A 16,269-nucleotide genomic window follows, 5' to 3' on the forward strand; every position below is an offset into this window, starting at 1 on the left:
TACCTTGACAATCTTCCTGCAAGCCATGGAGCTGCCAGATAACCAGTGAGACTACTTCCCCAGGGTCACACTATCAGCTCAGTTAGTTTTGGCAATCACCACGTATCAAGACTGTCCTGAAAGGTTTGATTTTTAGCATAATAACATTTTGTGGGAGTTATGAAGCAAGCCCTCAGCCACAGAAATGTGCTAGATGTAAAACAATTACAGTAATTTCTTGAGTCTTGGCAGACAGAATACACAGCATTGTCCCAACATAAGCTCTTAAAACTCCCCAATAAATTACTTGGAAGAAAACATTAGAAGAAACAGTTCATAGACTGGAATCTCTCTCATGCTCCTGGAAGAAAAAATGTTTGAGAAAAGGTAAAGCTGCTACAGATGATGGCCTCATCCATATCATGACTACCAGTGTAATAGGAATTCAGCTAGGATTTTCATACTTAAAAATTCCCCAGAGAGTGGGAAATTCCCCAGAGAGAAAACAGAGCCTCTTACCACATGCAGATGACTTCTCCAGTAGAGATGCTGACCCCTATATTGCAATCTTGTACTGTACCACATATCAAATTACTTATACTATACCCAGACTTCATTACGTAGAGAATATCATATTTACATTTTAAAAAAGAATAGACTATTAAACAGGTAAAGGTCTTGAAAAGGAAATGGATGCCTGGATATTAAATGAAAAATCAGGTCTCCTTACAAAAATCAGTACTTAATCCAAACCCACAACAATTAGACTCACTTTAGACTGGAGAGCAATTACTCACCTGAGCTGAGAGATGAAATGCAGTAACAAGCTTCATGTTTGCAAGTAGGGCTGAAAAGCAATGTACAATTCTGAGCTGTCACTCACAATCAGCAGCCAGGGTAAAGGCAGCAATCACCACCAGAGTTACACCCTGCCTTCCCTTGTGAAGGATCCTTGGGGGAAATGAGTTTAGGCCTCCATGAAACTCCATGAGCAATGAGAAATTTTGACATTCAGGCACTTTTTGGTGGTGATCAAGTTACCTTTGGGTTGCCCCATCCTAAATGCTCCCCTTAATGTTTCATGATATATCACAACATTTTTTTCCATGTGTGAATCAGCCAGGGCTGTCCACTAGCATCTAAAAATCCCAACAACAGCAACAAAATCAGAACACACCAATGGTTGCATTAACTGCACTAACTGGGACTAGCACAGATTCCCAGATTTGAGTTTTCCTGGCAAGTAAAGAGTCCAGAACCCTGCCAGGCCCAGGAGAACACTCCATCACCAAAGAAGGAAGCACTCTTTCACCATCAGTCTTTAGAGATGGCAAATTAAATGACATCATTCTGCAAATACTCAGTGGATCTTGGCATCACTGAAGGGAAAGTCTGAGAGCTTGGGGAACCATCCATCTCAAGGGATCACAGGCTCTTCAGAGACACACAGGCAGGACATGTGAAAACAGACAGGATACGTGATGTAAATTGTCCAAAAGTGATTAGACAGATTCCCAGTGGTACGAGGCAAGCTTTCAGCTGCTGCCAGCTCTTCCTCAGCCTTGGGAATAACCCTTGGGATTGCAAGCCCACACAGAGACTGAGTCCAGGGTGTGCCAAGTGAATTCCTGGTGCTGACTACTGCCAGTGGAGTCTTCAGGAAACTTAATGTGAAATTTCCGCAAGTAATATTTGTAGGTACTCCTGATGTGTGAGTTCACTGGAGAAAAAAGCCTCCTGCTTGAGACCCAAATAAATACTTCTGTTGAATTGAGGTGCTAGTGTCACTAAAATCAATGTTTGACATTTAATGGGAAAGGGGCAGAGTTTCGGACTAATCAAGTCCAAGGCAGGTTACATTTCCCTCTCTCAGGATAAGAAAAAATGGCTCCAGGAGCTGGCAAGAAAAGTTCTGCAAAAGGAGTACTTAGGAAAAGTCAGGGGAGCTAGGCTGGCTATCCGAGTAGTAAAAAGAAAGCTGGCAGTAGTCAGCTTCTATTTGTTTAATATAAGAGATTTCTACACTCAGTTCCATCAGAACAACTGCTCCCCAAGGAAACTGTAATACCTCAGCTTTGTCTAGGAAATAAAGTGGCTCAACAAAAGGAAATTACAATTCATGGGGGATGTGCTGAAGGGGTAATTCAAGACTTACACAAATGGTCATGGACTCTAAATGGACCATTGAAGCTCAACTTGGCAACATGATCTCAGGATTTATTATTCTACAAAGTATCTGCTCAAAAGAAGTCAAACATTTGGAATTTTTAGAAAAGGAATGGAGAACAAAATGCCATTTTCCAGCTGTGTAAGTTAAGATGCACCTGTATCATAACTATTGTACTAGGTTTGCCTCCTCCCATCACAGAAAATATGCAACTTGGAACTAGGGAAGGTTCAGAAAAGGGCAATTAGGATGAGAAACAGCTTCCCATGAGGAGCAAACAGACTGGTACTCTTCAGCTTGGTAAGCAGATGACCAAATGAAAAGCAAGTAGCAGACATAAAAGCAAGGGCAGGACACAAATTTGGGGGGATGAACTTTCCATTAAAAGCTTCAGAGATATCAAAGGAAGATGCCAGTGGGTTCTTGGCACAATATACAGCTCAACTTCATAACCTGTTGTTACACAAAGTTGTGGCTACCACTGGTTTACTGCTATTCTAAATCAACAATTATGCGTTAAGTAAATCTCAATGGACTTTTCTTCCATGAGCTACAAAGTCATGATTTTGTAGGAAGACCATTGAGTATGACAGATGAGGATACACTGGGGTGGAAATGGACAGAATGTCTTTAGGGAGCTGAAAATTCAGCCTGCGGAGATTGAAGTGTTGTTCTGGTGTTAAGATTTCATCCTTTCTATAGCTATGTGTCCTCTTTGGATAGAAGATATTCTCCTTCAGAAAATGTGAACCTTGAGAACCAATATATTACCACAGGCACAATGATGGAAACTGAAGCTTCAGCAGCAGCAGCAACTGATGCGATCTCAAGTACCTCATCTTCACATTTCCTTGAGCAAAAAAGACAAAAGTCCCTCCAGCAGTCAAGAAAATGCATATATTAAGATTAAAATTCATTTTAAAAGGAGCATTCAGATTACTGCTCATGACAATTAGACCATGAAAGGATCTTTCCAGTACAGAGATCAAAGAATCTCTGTATTAAACTTCAAATGTATCTCTTGCCTGTTTCATCTTTTTAACCTACAACCAGTGAAGAAAACTGGAAGCTTGTACTCTCCTCTCATACTAGGGTTGGTTGATAATGGCTTTGTCTTTTAAGGGAAGGCACAGATTGGCAAGTGGGGATTAATGATCAGCAGGCATGGTTGGTGCTGGCTCTCCTGACATTACTTGAGGGGAGAGCAGACTGCTCTACTCAATATCCCAGACTGCCCCTCCAGACCCATTCCCCCAGAATTCTGGATAGGGCCAAGGGCAGTGACTTAGAGGACATGAGAAGCATTCCTGTTTTGAGGACAACATAATGAGAGAAGTATATTCTCCTGCTCCTGCACTTCAGGCTCCTAGTGCCTGTGGCAGGTCAGTGAAATGGGAGATACCATTCCTGTGCTGAGGCTCAGTGTTATGGTGTGGCACTGAGGACCACTGAGTGCAGCTACCTGGGAAATGCTGAGGGCACCACCAGGCATGTGAAGCAGGGTTGGGTATCTACTTGCCAGGAAGGAGAGAGAACACAGATATCATCATGCCCCTGCATCGTAATGCACAATGAAAGAGCCTTTTGTCTTTTGCCAGCATGAGGTGGTACGAATGTACAAAAAATACTGGAAGCAGAAATTCTACAGGTGGAAAACCTGTCTGTTGCTCTCCAATATAACCTTCATCAAGATTTAATTTTAGGAAAGGAAGAAACTCTGAAGTTGTTTGTCTGAGGGATAGAGCAGTGGCTCTGACAAAAGCACCACAATACCTGGAGCTCGTCTAAACAAACACAGAAACTTGGTCTTTGGTTCTTCCTACCTCCCCATGCACCTGAATGCCTATAGCAGAGACATTAGTAACACCTCCACACTGACTCTATTCATGCATGGAAAAGGTATATAAAGTTTAACTCATTTTCTGGACTGGAGCTGACATGGTAACACTCCCTACACTAATCCCTAGCACATGGGTACACTGCTGTAGCAGCAAAGGTTGCCTGAACAAATACTTCACCAAATATCAACTACTCTGAGATTTCACTACCCCTAGCTGGCAGTTCAGTATATTCCTGTCTTCATTTCTCTTAATATCTTTGGGAGCTTAACCTCAAGTCAGATGTCCTTGGTAAAATTAATTTCTTACTCACCAGCCCCCTTTGAAATGGGGTGTAGGCACTGACACCCTCTGTGGTGGGGTTTTAAAGCTTCCTGGCAGTGTCATGCAGTGTGTTACATGCAAGGAACATCCCATTATGTTTTCAAGAAGCCAGATGTTTTTGCTGTGTCATTCTGGAGGATTTCTGTTGCACCCTGGCCTGACCATACTTTTGGATTTGGAGTAAGAAGAAATCTTACTTACTTATTTTTTCTTACTTATTTTTTATTACTATCTTACTTATTTTTTCTTCTATTCATCAACACATAAATAGTCTGATCTGAGAATGACAACAGGAGCATAGGCAGGTATGTGATAGGCCTCTGCCCATGTGGAAGACAATGTAGGTTGCTTCCCTGATCATGGAAATATCTAGTCAGGCTTTATGCTTAGCAGCTGCACAATGGCCTTCAAGTTAATCAGAGTTCATTACATGCAAGAATGGGGCTCCCAAACTCAACTTTACAAGTACTATCTCATGCATGACTTTAAAGTCTGGCAAGCCCTTCTCTTCCTAAACTATCAGTAAGAAGTGATTGGGGTACATTATCAAGAAAAAACACTGAAGAGTCTTCTCTTCAATCCTCCCGGCTATTTCCCCCCCTTTCAGCTGTGACATTGACTGCCATTCCCTATGCTCTACAATATTCCCACATCAGGGCCTGACTCACACCAGCTGCTCTGACCCATGTTTTTGGTCTCCACTCTCTATCAGCCTGCAGTGCTGCTTTGTGGTGTGCAGGACAGTTAGCAACAACTGCACCCAAACAAATCCACGTGGCATTGGCAGCCTCAACTGCACAATCTGGCAAAACAGAAGGATGTTGTATTACCTCTTCAAAGCATTTCAATTGATTAACAAGTAGAAGATCTGAAGCTCAAGATAATCGTTCAAGCTTTGTGCAGCTGGAAGCTCTTGCACCAAACTGCAGGTTTTTGTGCAAAACTCCACTCTGTTGAAATGTTTTGGCTGTCCCAAGTAAGGGGCTGGTGGAGAAGTCCAGAAAGACCACACTCCTGTTTGCATGTGAGCCAAAGAATCCATCTCTAGCTACTTGAAACACCCACAAGTGCATTATGTGTCTGTAAAGCACTTGGGTAACTTACCCCTAACTCAGTACATCTTCAGGCAAGAACCATTCACAAAGCCATCTACTTCCCTGTGATGGGAAAAGCTTCCAGTGGCTCATCCTTGTGGACAGGCCCTTCCTGAATATCCTCTGTCTTTCTATACATGAAACATCTCTCTCAGTTGTCTCTCCCAGTAAGTTTTATCACCTGACAGGGAATAATGGAAAAGAGCAGGGAAAAAAAATCATTCTGTATACAATGCAGCAACAAACATAAACACTCTGTATTCTTCCCTGACCTTTTACTTAATTTTGAATTGTAAACAGTTACTGACAGCAGAAAAGGGAGGAAGATAAATATACACAATAAGAAACTTTTCTGCTTTATGAATATAGTTGCAAATCCCAAATCTTTATGCTTGAGAGTAATTTTTCTTCATAATGAATCTGAAATGCCTAGAAGTTGTGGGAAATCTGTTCTTCTGAAATACTGAAATACAATCCTGTGGTCTTTAACTCGGAACATCTGGTAGAACACTCTACTGGTCAAAATTTACTAGCTAATAAAGACCAGAATACATTTCCACAGTTAGGGAGTTACGTATGTTTTATATAAAAGCATTCATGAAACTACAAAGCAGTCAACACTTAAAGCAAAGGCAAATATTATTTTGTAAGGCATGAAGGAAAGATACATCATTGCAATTTAAAATGGTTTTTATGGCAATAAAGTAACATACTTTTTTAAAATACAGAGCCAAATTAAAATATAGCCAAACCTAAACTGTCAAACTTCTTAAAGCAAGAGATCAGACAATTATGTCAAATATGTTTAATTTTTTTCAAAATAACTGATGGCAAAATAAAATATTTACATCATGTCATACTGTGTAAACATGTAACATCACTGTACAAAGAAATATACATGCAAAATAAAGCAAAACATTTAACTAAAACAATAAAGAAAAATAATACACAAACAATGATATGAGGTTGGTACGAATACACATCCAGTTTCGAAGTCAGTTGTTTTCTTTTAAAAAGTTTCTGTACAACTTTACAAAAAACCCAAAGAACCAAAAAAAAAAAGAAAAAAAAAAAGGAAAAAAAAAAGAATAAATAGGATACAGTGGAAGCCACAAAGCTCAAAACCTCAAACTAACCCAAGCTAGGTTATGGCTTAACACCCATATATCTAACTTTCGTGGGATGTCAGCTTGGTTTCCTTAAACATGGCATTTCACAAAAACATAGATGACAACACACCCACATGAACTCAGTGATGCACAGAAAACCATCTCTGTCTTTTTAAATATCTCACACTAATATTACTTCAACCTTAAAAACAGTTACTAAGACAATTACATTACATGTCCAATTCTCCTCATCTGACTGCTACTTGCCGAATGTATTCTTTACCAAAGACCACAAGATTAATTTGTTCATTTCACAGAAAGAAGTAAAAAAACAGATTTGAAAATTCTAAAAAGTAGTGAAGTGTTGAGACTGATTTGGGGAAAGTCAAACTTTGGCATTTTAAATATAATAATAATAATAATAATAATTTTTAAAAGTGTCACTCTACTTCTTAACCAGTTTGACATTTGGGATACTAATCTCTCTCTCTCTCTCTCTCTTAATTTTTTTTCTTTTTAACAATCCTTAAAACTGACTAGTCTTGACTAAATTTCATGCTAATCCTCATCTTAAACTAATAATGACAGTGTGGTACAACACACCCGCCCATGCCCACCCAGAACCCCCAATCACACAAACAAAACCATAAAGCTCGCCGTACTAAGTATGTGCTTTTTCTATATATTTATTACAGTTACAACAGAGGTCCTCATAAATAGTTGCATAAAATGTTAAAGCCACAACATTGCACATGATATGAAAGAAAACAAAATCCCAAATGAGTGCATTTACAGTATTTCATCCTGCTGTATACTGCTTGACAATTGGGTCAGCAAGCTGGGCACCAACCCAAAGTTCTTTTCTGGGGGGACAGTGACTACTGCCCCAAACTGAAGACCCGCACAGTGGTATACCACCATTTAGGAAGGAGGGGGGAAAAAAGGATGAGAGGAGAGGGAAAAAAAATTACAGACCGAAGGCAGGTAACAGTCTATATACAAGTAAGGCCTACATTTTATCAGAGCAAAACAATTCATTCTATTTGTATGCAAAATCTTTTGAGGTTGGATGCACTTAAAAGCAGAGTCTGATCTCAGTGCACTGCTACGTGAGATACATACAGGCGAGGCAACTGGAAAGCTCTAGGACCAAGTGAAAACCAGATGTTATAAATGGAGGCCGTACCAATGGGCAGCCATTTTGGTGAGTCTTCTCCAGGCATGATCTGATTTTTGTTTAACACCAGTGCTTTAAACATAGGCATTTCTTCCTTGAATAAATCTTGAAAACGGTAGCTAAGTTCACTTGCAAAATTCAACTCTTGTTTATTAAAAAAACTATTTTTTTTTTTGCAGAAACCTGAATAAAATACTGTTGCTGTATCGCTTGTGACTGCTTTTTGCAGAGTACAGTGCTATTGTCCTCCACCCCCGTGAAGTCTGCATCTCCAGTCCCCTGCGCCGCCCCGCGCGGGTCCCTGTGGAATGCATTTGCACACGAACATTCACTAGCAGCTGGTTGGCTTGGGGTTTGCTTTCCTCAAAATTCAAGTCAACAGCTGATTGGCAGGAGGAGTCTATCTCCAGTCTGATTGATTGGCAGGAGGAGTCCATCTCCAGTCTGATTGATTGGCAGGTGAAAGAGAATGAGAGAGAACTTCAAGCAAGGTCAAACTCTTGGCAAGAGCCTGCTCTGTAAGAAGTTTTTAATGCTACGGATGGGTCGAACATCATTCTGGTGTTTTCGCCGCTCAATGAACGAAGTCAGTCTGGATATATCAATGCTCTCAGCACTTTTGCCATTCCCCAGCTGCAGCCACTGCTCCTGGAGGGCCAGTGCAGCCGAGGGACGCTTAGCTGGGTCATCCTGAAGTAGGAAGCATACAAAATCTTTGGCCTTCTGGCTAACTCCTTTGAAGTAGTCATCTGGGAAACTAAAGTCTAAGCGGCAAATATTCAGGCAAGTTTCCTCTACGCTTTCATCCAGGAAAGGAGAGACGCCACTAAGAAGGACATAAGTGAGCACTCCAATGCTCCAAACATCTGAAGTGAGTGAAACAGGATTTCCAAGAATAATTTCAGGAGCTGCAAACTCTGGGTTTCCAAGTAACTGGTGGATATAGTACGTGGTATTGAGCTGGACTGCATCTCCAAAGTCAGCCAGTTTTATTGTTGGCTTAGAGGAACTCTGGTCCACCAAAATATTTTCAGGCTAGAAAACATAAAAGCAAAAGTTAAAATGTCTTTTTTCAAGTCAGTCTAACACACATTTAATGCTCCATCTTAACTGCTTCCCAGCAAGTGTGGTCAGCCCTAGAACATAGATAGCTGCACTCTATAAGGACCACTGCAGAAGGCCAGCTCTGCAAAGCCCTGAGGCAGTCTTAACAAGGCTTCCCCTGACCAACCAGCAGGTGGGTTCTTGCCTATTGCAATATGCAATGCATCTGCTTTAGCTGTTGTAGCTGCTGGCACTACATTTTTTGCAGGAAATATAGCTCTGCCAGTTAATACTTCAGTTATTCATGACAGTAGCTTTGCAAAGCTTCACAGGAACTGTGTTTCAAAACTTAAGCTTAAGGAACAACAATTATGAATAGAGGGTGAATAAAGCAACTGTTCCATTTGTTTTACATCGGACACAACAAAACCCTTGCATTTAAAGACTGGAAGACTGTAAATATTTGCATGATGCTTTCAACAGAATCCAGCTTTATTTGGAAACTCTTTCATGTAATGCAGCTGTACAGATGGAAGACAAGCCCTGTTAGGAGACTATGGCAGCAGAAGATCCTGTTGGATGCATATGACTTCAAGAGAACTGCCCCATTACTGGTGAGCTGAAAGTGGACTTATTTCTCCAGTTTTATTTCTAAAGCTACTGCTGCTGTAATCTCTGCAAAGTAAGAGCAACTTACCTACAACTAGTTTTTAATTAGTTCATCTGTATGTGAGACCAGAAAAAGTACTGGTGAACTCTCTATAGCACACTAAAAAAAATTTAATGGTATGAAGACCCAAACTGGTTCTGCTTGGAAACAGAAGTACATGGAGGGAAGAGACTCAGACTTTTTGCTTTTTCTCACCATGACCTCATTTGGCTAAACAGACCCTGCCTACAAAGATGACTTGTCAATGCTAAAATTATTATTCATATACAGGTGAAAAAAAAGTGTAAGGAGTAAGTTTTTAATTAATATTTATGTTGAGACCTTCTCACATAGTTTTTTTTAACTACAATGCATTAAACCCTTGTGGCTCAAGTAACACACTAAAGGAAGAACAAAGGCCCAAAGAAGCATCATTCATTTAGGTATTACAGCCCTCAAAGTGCAAAGATGAGAAATATTTTTGCAGCAAAAGAAGAAAACAAGTCTCTTTCACAATAAACTCGATGCTTCTTGAGAAAGAAATGGATTTCTGGTGCAAGTTTATCAGAAATTAAATAAATACATAAATAAGTAAATAACCAAGCAAAATTTCCTGTTAGCAATTGTTTCCAGCAAAAAGGGCCACAACGAGCAAGCGAGCTATAAGGAGAAAGCATAGGGAATTGAGAGTTTCTGCTTTGCTGCCTGAGTGACCTAAAGCATTTAGGAATGGAGCCCCAAGCCACTGGGAGTACTTTATGACTCTCAAAGCATTTCACAATTCTCTCTTCCCAGATGCAAGTTTTCTAGAAGAGGGAGATTTTTATGCCCAGAATGACGCTGCTCAGAATTCCATTAGCACCTCACCTTTAGGTCCAAATGTGCTATTCTGCAGTTATGAAGATACTGCACAGCTTCCAGAATCTCTCCCAGGTAGAGTCTGATCTTCCCTTCTGTGAGGTTTCCCCATCGCACGACATAGTCCAGAAGGCGACCCTGGTCAGCCCTGTTGCAATTACAACGGTTGCATTTTGGATTAATCCATGCTTCAGAACTGAGAAAACCTCAAGAGGCTACAGATTACAGCAGTAACTGTAGCCTGCAGAGCTTACAACACAGTGGACTGGGGTATGAAGAGGAGATATCATATCTAGCTACCAGATCACAACATTCCTAATTCACTTTTGTGGCCATTTGATACAAAAATACTGTTGAATCTTTAGACTAAGATAATCATCCACATGTATATTTAATATCTCTATTTGTTCTCTTCTGAGTATTAAACTCAACATTTTAGTAACAGCATTAGACAACTGCAGTATTTTACTTAGGTACTCTCAAACTGCTATGAAATTTTAGAGCACCTTATTCATTAACCACCATAAATGCCCCAGAAAGTCAGCTGTAAAGTTGCATTTGACAGATAATTTAGAGTGCACACACATTTCTAACACTAGTATGTAGTTGGTGGAGGTCTCAAAGGTATCGAGAAGGCCAATGAGCTGGGGATGCTGGAGATTCTGCATGACTCCAAGTTCATGGGTAACCTGGTCTCGCTTCATCAACTTCTTATTCACAAACTTAGTGGCTACTGCTCGCTTGGTTCCCTTCTGGTCACACTTCTTAACGACAGAAAATCTGCCCCTGGAACACAACAATGAAAGGAAAGAGATACAATAAGGACATACTTTTACTTGAAAGATATACTCCAAGAGATCTAATTTTGATCTCTAATAAGTAATAACCCTTACAGAGAAGGTTCTGGGCATGAGAATTTTCAGTGCATGCATCTAATACAAATCGTGACTGTAGAAACTTGACAGATATCTGTCATATGACACCTGCAGACAACCTGTCAGAGTAATAACCAGCTTTCAAAGGTCATTATAAAGTTGGCAAACTGTATATTCTACATGAGTTATTTTGCCCCTTTTCAGACTCCTTCTGTCTGTAGTTTTCATTCCCTAAATAAGGAGGTTGAGGAGAACTTCACTACAGAAGCAGTGTCAGTCACTATAAGGGATGCTTAAAAAAAATAAATCTCTTCATCTACAATACCACTTCAGCCTATTTGCATTCTGTTTCTGTAGTGCCATCTAGTGCTGGTAAAAGTCTTGCTTCCTCACTTCTACTAAACCCAACAAAATTCTGGCCTTTTAGGCTTGTACACTAAGTATTTATCAAGGAGAATTTAATTTTTGAAAGAGAAGTCAGTATTTTGACACAGACAGCTTTGAAGATCAGCATACAGAACACACCTGCCAAGCTCAGCCACTTCACTATAGTGGGAATCAAAGTTGTCTTTCCAGATTACCATGATCCCATCACTTCCAGGACCTAAACAAACAAACAAAAAAGAGAAGGACAGGATGTCCAAGATTTAATACACTCAGATCCCTTGGCTATGAGGGGAATCGCCCCATTTTATTAATCCCCATATGACACACAGGGTGGCATCAGGACAAACTGGATTATACACCAGGGCAGCCCAGCCAATGCAGTAGAACCAATCTATAGTGGAAACAATTCAGGTTACAGTGGGAACTGTCTGTACAGGAATGAGTAACCTTAGCAAGCTGAGGGAAACAGTGAAAAGACATCTTACATTATACCTCATAATCCATAATACACCTGTCACTGGAAAAACAAGTGGCCAGGCTGTGTAGCAGCTACCTTAGAGAACAACTCTTATTTTTCAGGAAATGCTAGTATAAAGACCAAAATTTCCCTTCCAGCTTCTTTTATATATTGCAACACACTGATCAAAGGGCTTAGCTGCTGTCTGTCTTGGGTCAGTGAGCAAGAAGTGCCTGAAATAATCATCACCTCAATATGTTATCAGTAAGGCACTTACTGTGGCTACCCACAGGCAGTGCTCAAAGTGGCACCACTGAACATAAACACCCAAAAATTTCAGATAAGATTTGGAGGGTTTAAAATTCCAAGAAAGCAGCAAAGGTCTTTGAAAAAAAGGGAAGAAACACTGTATTTTGAAGAGGTTTGGGAGAAATCCCTGTATCAGCTGAGAAACTTCATGTCTTGGGGTTTTTTATGTGAGTCAGTTTGAGACAGAGCCATTCTGCTACAATCTATTAGCTAATTCTCACCAGTGGAAAAATATATGGGCCTCACAATAGACTAAAGGACCCAGATGGCATCAATTGTTATGAGCTGTCTTGTAAGAAAATTTTTGATCCTGCTGTCTATATTTTCCCTGTTTCTAAAATGGAGAATTAGGAATGTTTAGGACAAGAATAAGTGAATGTATGAACACTCTCCAAAATTTATCCCTATGTCAGCAAACACATCAAGTAAAAATCTTTTTTGCCCTTTGCTGTCTGCCCCAAAACACAAGCATTTTTTATCTTTGCATGTTTCCTTTTCATTCCTCACAAACATTCAGGTTACCTTGCTTCAGTTACTGAAATAGTTCAACTGTATATCAGTGATGCAAAGACAAGAACTAGTTGTATGTTCTAAAAATTGTAGCTTTACACTTCAAGAAAAGGAGAAAAATAAATTATAAAGTAATGCTACTCTTTTCTTATCTGTACACTGAAGAAATTATGTTAGCATCGTAGCATTCACTGAGACTAAACTAAGAATGCTGATGATAAATATGATTTTATCAGTGTGTTTTAACTAGTACTGGCAAAGTGAATGCATGAATGTGTACACGAACCTCTAATCCCTTACATCCTAAAAGTGCAGCTATTCCCGCTGAAACAGGCGCTACATGACAGGTAAAAAGGCTCGTTATCAATGCTCTTTAACAAAGGGGTGTCCAGGAGCTGAGCTTTTCTTGCTACTGTTCTATGGGTACCAGGCACTTTGACTGTACCTAGGCTTTAGAAGAAGGCAGAGCCAGGCCTACCTAAAACTCGTAGACTGGCGGAGGAAGAAACCGAACCCATGTCGTTTGCAGCTATGCACGTGTAGATACCATCGTCTTCCGCAGTGACGCCTACGATTTTCAGCGACGCCTCTCCCAGGTCACTGCAAACACAACGGCAGCTGTTAACCTTACAGTAACTGCACAGACCTTAAGCTGTGAAAATCAGACAAAGTTAGGCTGATATTCTTTATACTTCTTATTCTCCAGCTCGTATCTCTCTCTGGATGAACATAGTAAAACCCGTATCAGAAGCGTTCACCAGAACCTGAGCACTTTGTGGTTATCCAGTATCTTGGGAAGTCCTACAAATCACTAGAAAAACATCCTGACTGGCACTCTGTCTCACCATGTCTCAGCCTCTACTGTTGGAAAAATCAAGTACTCCCCCTGTTTCTTCCTGCTTCCTTTACCTACTTCAAGTTTTCAGAAGCCATATCAAGACAAATATCCATCCTTGTTCTTTCTGAAAGCTTCGTTTCCATCCGTGACTCCCAGGAGGTGTCAGCTGATCAGCCATTTCTGCTTTCAGAGCATTAAGCCTTGTAAGAGCTGGCTTGCTCTTCAACACAAAAGGCACACTTCACCACAACTTTGGAGATCTCAGAATCTGGGAGAATGAGGATGGAAGGAAACTAGAAAGGACTTAGGTTTACTCTCTGCTCCAGAGCACTGACAGCATTAAGCTAGGTAATACCAAAGCAGAAAGACTCTGCAGGCTCTTCCTTAGTCTTTCTCACTGGTCAACCACCCTTTTTGTTTGATGTTTTGTCTTTAAATTTTCCTTAAATTTTCCTCTGTGCAATAAAGTTCTAGTAGTCTTTTGACTAGCTGCCATGGACATGAACAATAGATAATTTAATTTGCAAGTCTCTTAAAAATGTGAATACTTGGCAAGTCCCCCCTAGACTTTTTACCTCTAGGCTCAAACCAATGCTAACATTGTGTTGTTTTTTTCACAATAATGCATATTTTCAAGATCTTTTATCAGACTTTCCTTTGGATTCATCTCAGCTGCCACAAGTAATTTTACTGACTGACCCAAAACCTATTTGCAGTGGTCTTCACCACACAATTTCAGGAGAAAAAAAAAAAGTAAATTTTAGGAACACAAGAAGATGACACCCTTCTCCAACTCAAAGAACATTTCAGGATTATTTCTAGAAATCTGTCAGTCACAGCCAAGATTATTCACTGGATATAATTCTGTAATGAGCAACAATGAATTAAACCTAGCAAATTTAACTCTTACACATCTCCAAACAGCCCTGGATCTAATAGTAAAGCTGCCATATTGCCTTTGTCTTTCCATTAAAAACAAACAAAAAACCCAATGAAAAGAAAAAGCAGAAGCAGCAGAAAGTAAAGAACAGTATAACATGCCATCAACTTTTCACAAAAGAGCCCTTCATTCTGAATTAAGAGTATAATTCATAATTATGCCATTTCTTCACACTGAAGTTACTCATTAAACTACATTTTCTGTATGTAAAAGATGCTTTTTCGGAAAAAAAAATTTCTTTTTTAATCTGCAGCTTCCTATTCCAAAATAACAAGTTCTCCTGAAATATTTATCCTGGTGTTTGATTTACCAGTTATTCTGTTATGTTCTAACATAGCAAAGCTAAAACCAGAGAAAAATGTTAATATTCATGCTTCAACAATGAAGAGTGATGTTGTCACATCAGTAGGAAGCTAAGGCCTCTTTGCAAAACACAGTAGTGTGATCTGAGGGCCACTAATGGAAATAAGGGCCTGGCAGGGTCTGTCACAGTACTGGCATGTCACAACACATGGGACTGTTTCAATGACCAGGTCAGTGTGACAGACCACAACGGTTTCTGCAATAGCAAATGAAAAAGAGCAGATTAATTTTATTTTGTTTTTAAAAATCAACTGATTATAACATTTTGTTACCCTAGCCATATGCAGAAGTTACACAACATTTCTGGAAAATCTCAGTGATGATATATTTCTGTCTGAGAGCAACCCTATCCTCATAGCTCAAAGCCAAACGCTGTCCCACACCAGGGGTGCAAATTAAAAATGTCACAGTTTGAGCAGTTTCTTTTGACCATGGCACAAATTACCTGTAGGAAATGCTGTGATGGCCGTCATTGCTCAGTGTATTATGATCAGGACCTTTCCAAGTAACTGAAGCCTTGGGGCGACCACAGACTTTACACCTAAGCACGATGGTCTCTCCTGTCTCACATGTTACCTCACTCAATGGAATTATAAACTCTGGGGGAACTGGAAAAAGAGAATTAATGGCATTAGGTAAACTGAAGCAAATACATTTAATTTCTATTCCTTGCACTGTTTTCTATTAGATGAAGCTGTACTTTAGATTTCCAAGGTTAATATATATCCCCTGCCCTTGGAGCAAATCCATGGTTAGGCCCTTTGCTGGGGCTCTACAGAGCCAGTAAATTTTTCTCTACATGAACTTGGACACAACACTACTGCTGTGCCACAGATAACTCTGAAGCTTACCATGGTGAACCAAACACCCAGTTTATGGTAAGTGAGGAAAGTTGTCTACACTGAAAAGTGTTTAAGGATGTGCTCAGCTAGGCTATCTTTATATCCAGCCAAGTTTGCAAAATACACTTCATCCACTGAAGCACTTTAGGGCTTTCCCTTTTCCACAGGTGAAACTCAAAGACTTTGTTTCTGTCTATTAAACTAAAACCCCAGTTTGGCTCTGAACCCAGTGGGCCACCATCTCTGTCCTGATCTACCTCTGCACTGAAGAGGTCCTGAATGTTTCCTAGGATGCAAGATTGAAAATAAAGCAGCTCCAATTCCTGGCCGTGTTACTTTGCAAATTCAGCAAGGTCCCACTTCCATATGGAACACATCATATGGTCTTTGAGTTTTATGTTGTTTTGAACTTGTGATCAAAAAAGTGTTTCTTGCATCTTAAAAAACAAATATGATGTATTTCATTCTAATCTAAAAAGAGCCCACATATATTTTTGTAGAAAGCACTC

The 16,269-nt window shown here is 40.0% G+C and overlaps 1 protein-coding gene across 1 annotated transcript in view; it reads right to left on the reverse strand.

Moving 5' to 3' along the window:
- Positions 1-5,964: 5,964 nt before the first annotated feature.
- The window catches only part of TRIO (trio Rho guanine nucleotide exchange factor), a 248,319-nt gene continuing 238,014 nt past the window's right edge, over positions 5,965-16,269 (reverse strand). The window contains exons 52-57 of the mRNA XM_059485968.1: positions 15,364-15,526; positions 13,256-13,377; positions 11,640-11,718; positions 10,825-11,025; positions 10,249-10,387; positions 5,965-8,723 (exon numbers count right to left, since the gene is read on the reverse strand). Of these exons, the coding sequence (XP_059341951.1) occupies positions 8,181-8,723; positions 10,249-10,387; positions 10,825-11,025; positions 11,640-11,718; positions 13,256-13,377; positions 15,364-15,526 (1,247 nt within the window). The 3' untranslated portion in view covers positions 5,965-8,180. The remainder of the gene's footprint in view (positions 8,724-10,248; positions 10,388-10,824; positions 11,026-11,639; positions 11,719-13,255; positions 13,378-15,363; positions 15,527-16,269) is intronic.

The sequence above is a fragment of the Ammospiza nelsoni genome, chromosome 1, assembly GCF_027579445.1.
Source record: "Ammospiza nelsoni isolate bAmmNel1 chromosome 1, bAmmNel1.pri, whole genome shotgun sequence".
NCBI classification, from domain to species: Eukaryota; Metazoa; Chordata; class Aves; order Passeriformes; family Passerellidae; genus Ammospiza; species Ammospiza nelsoni.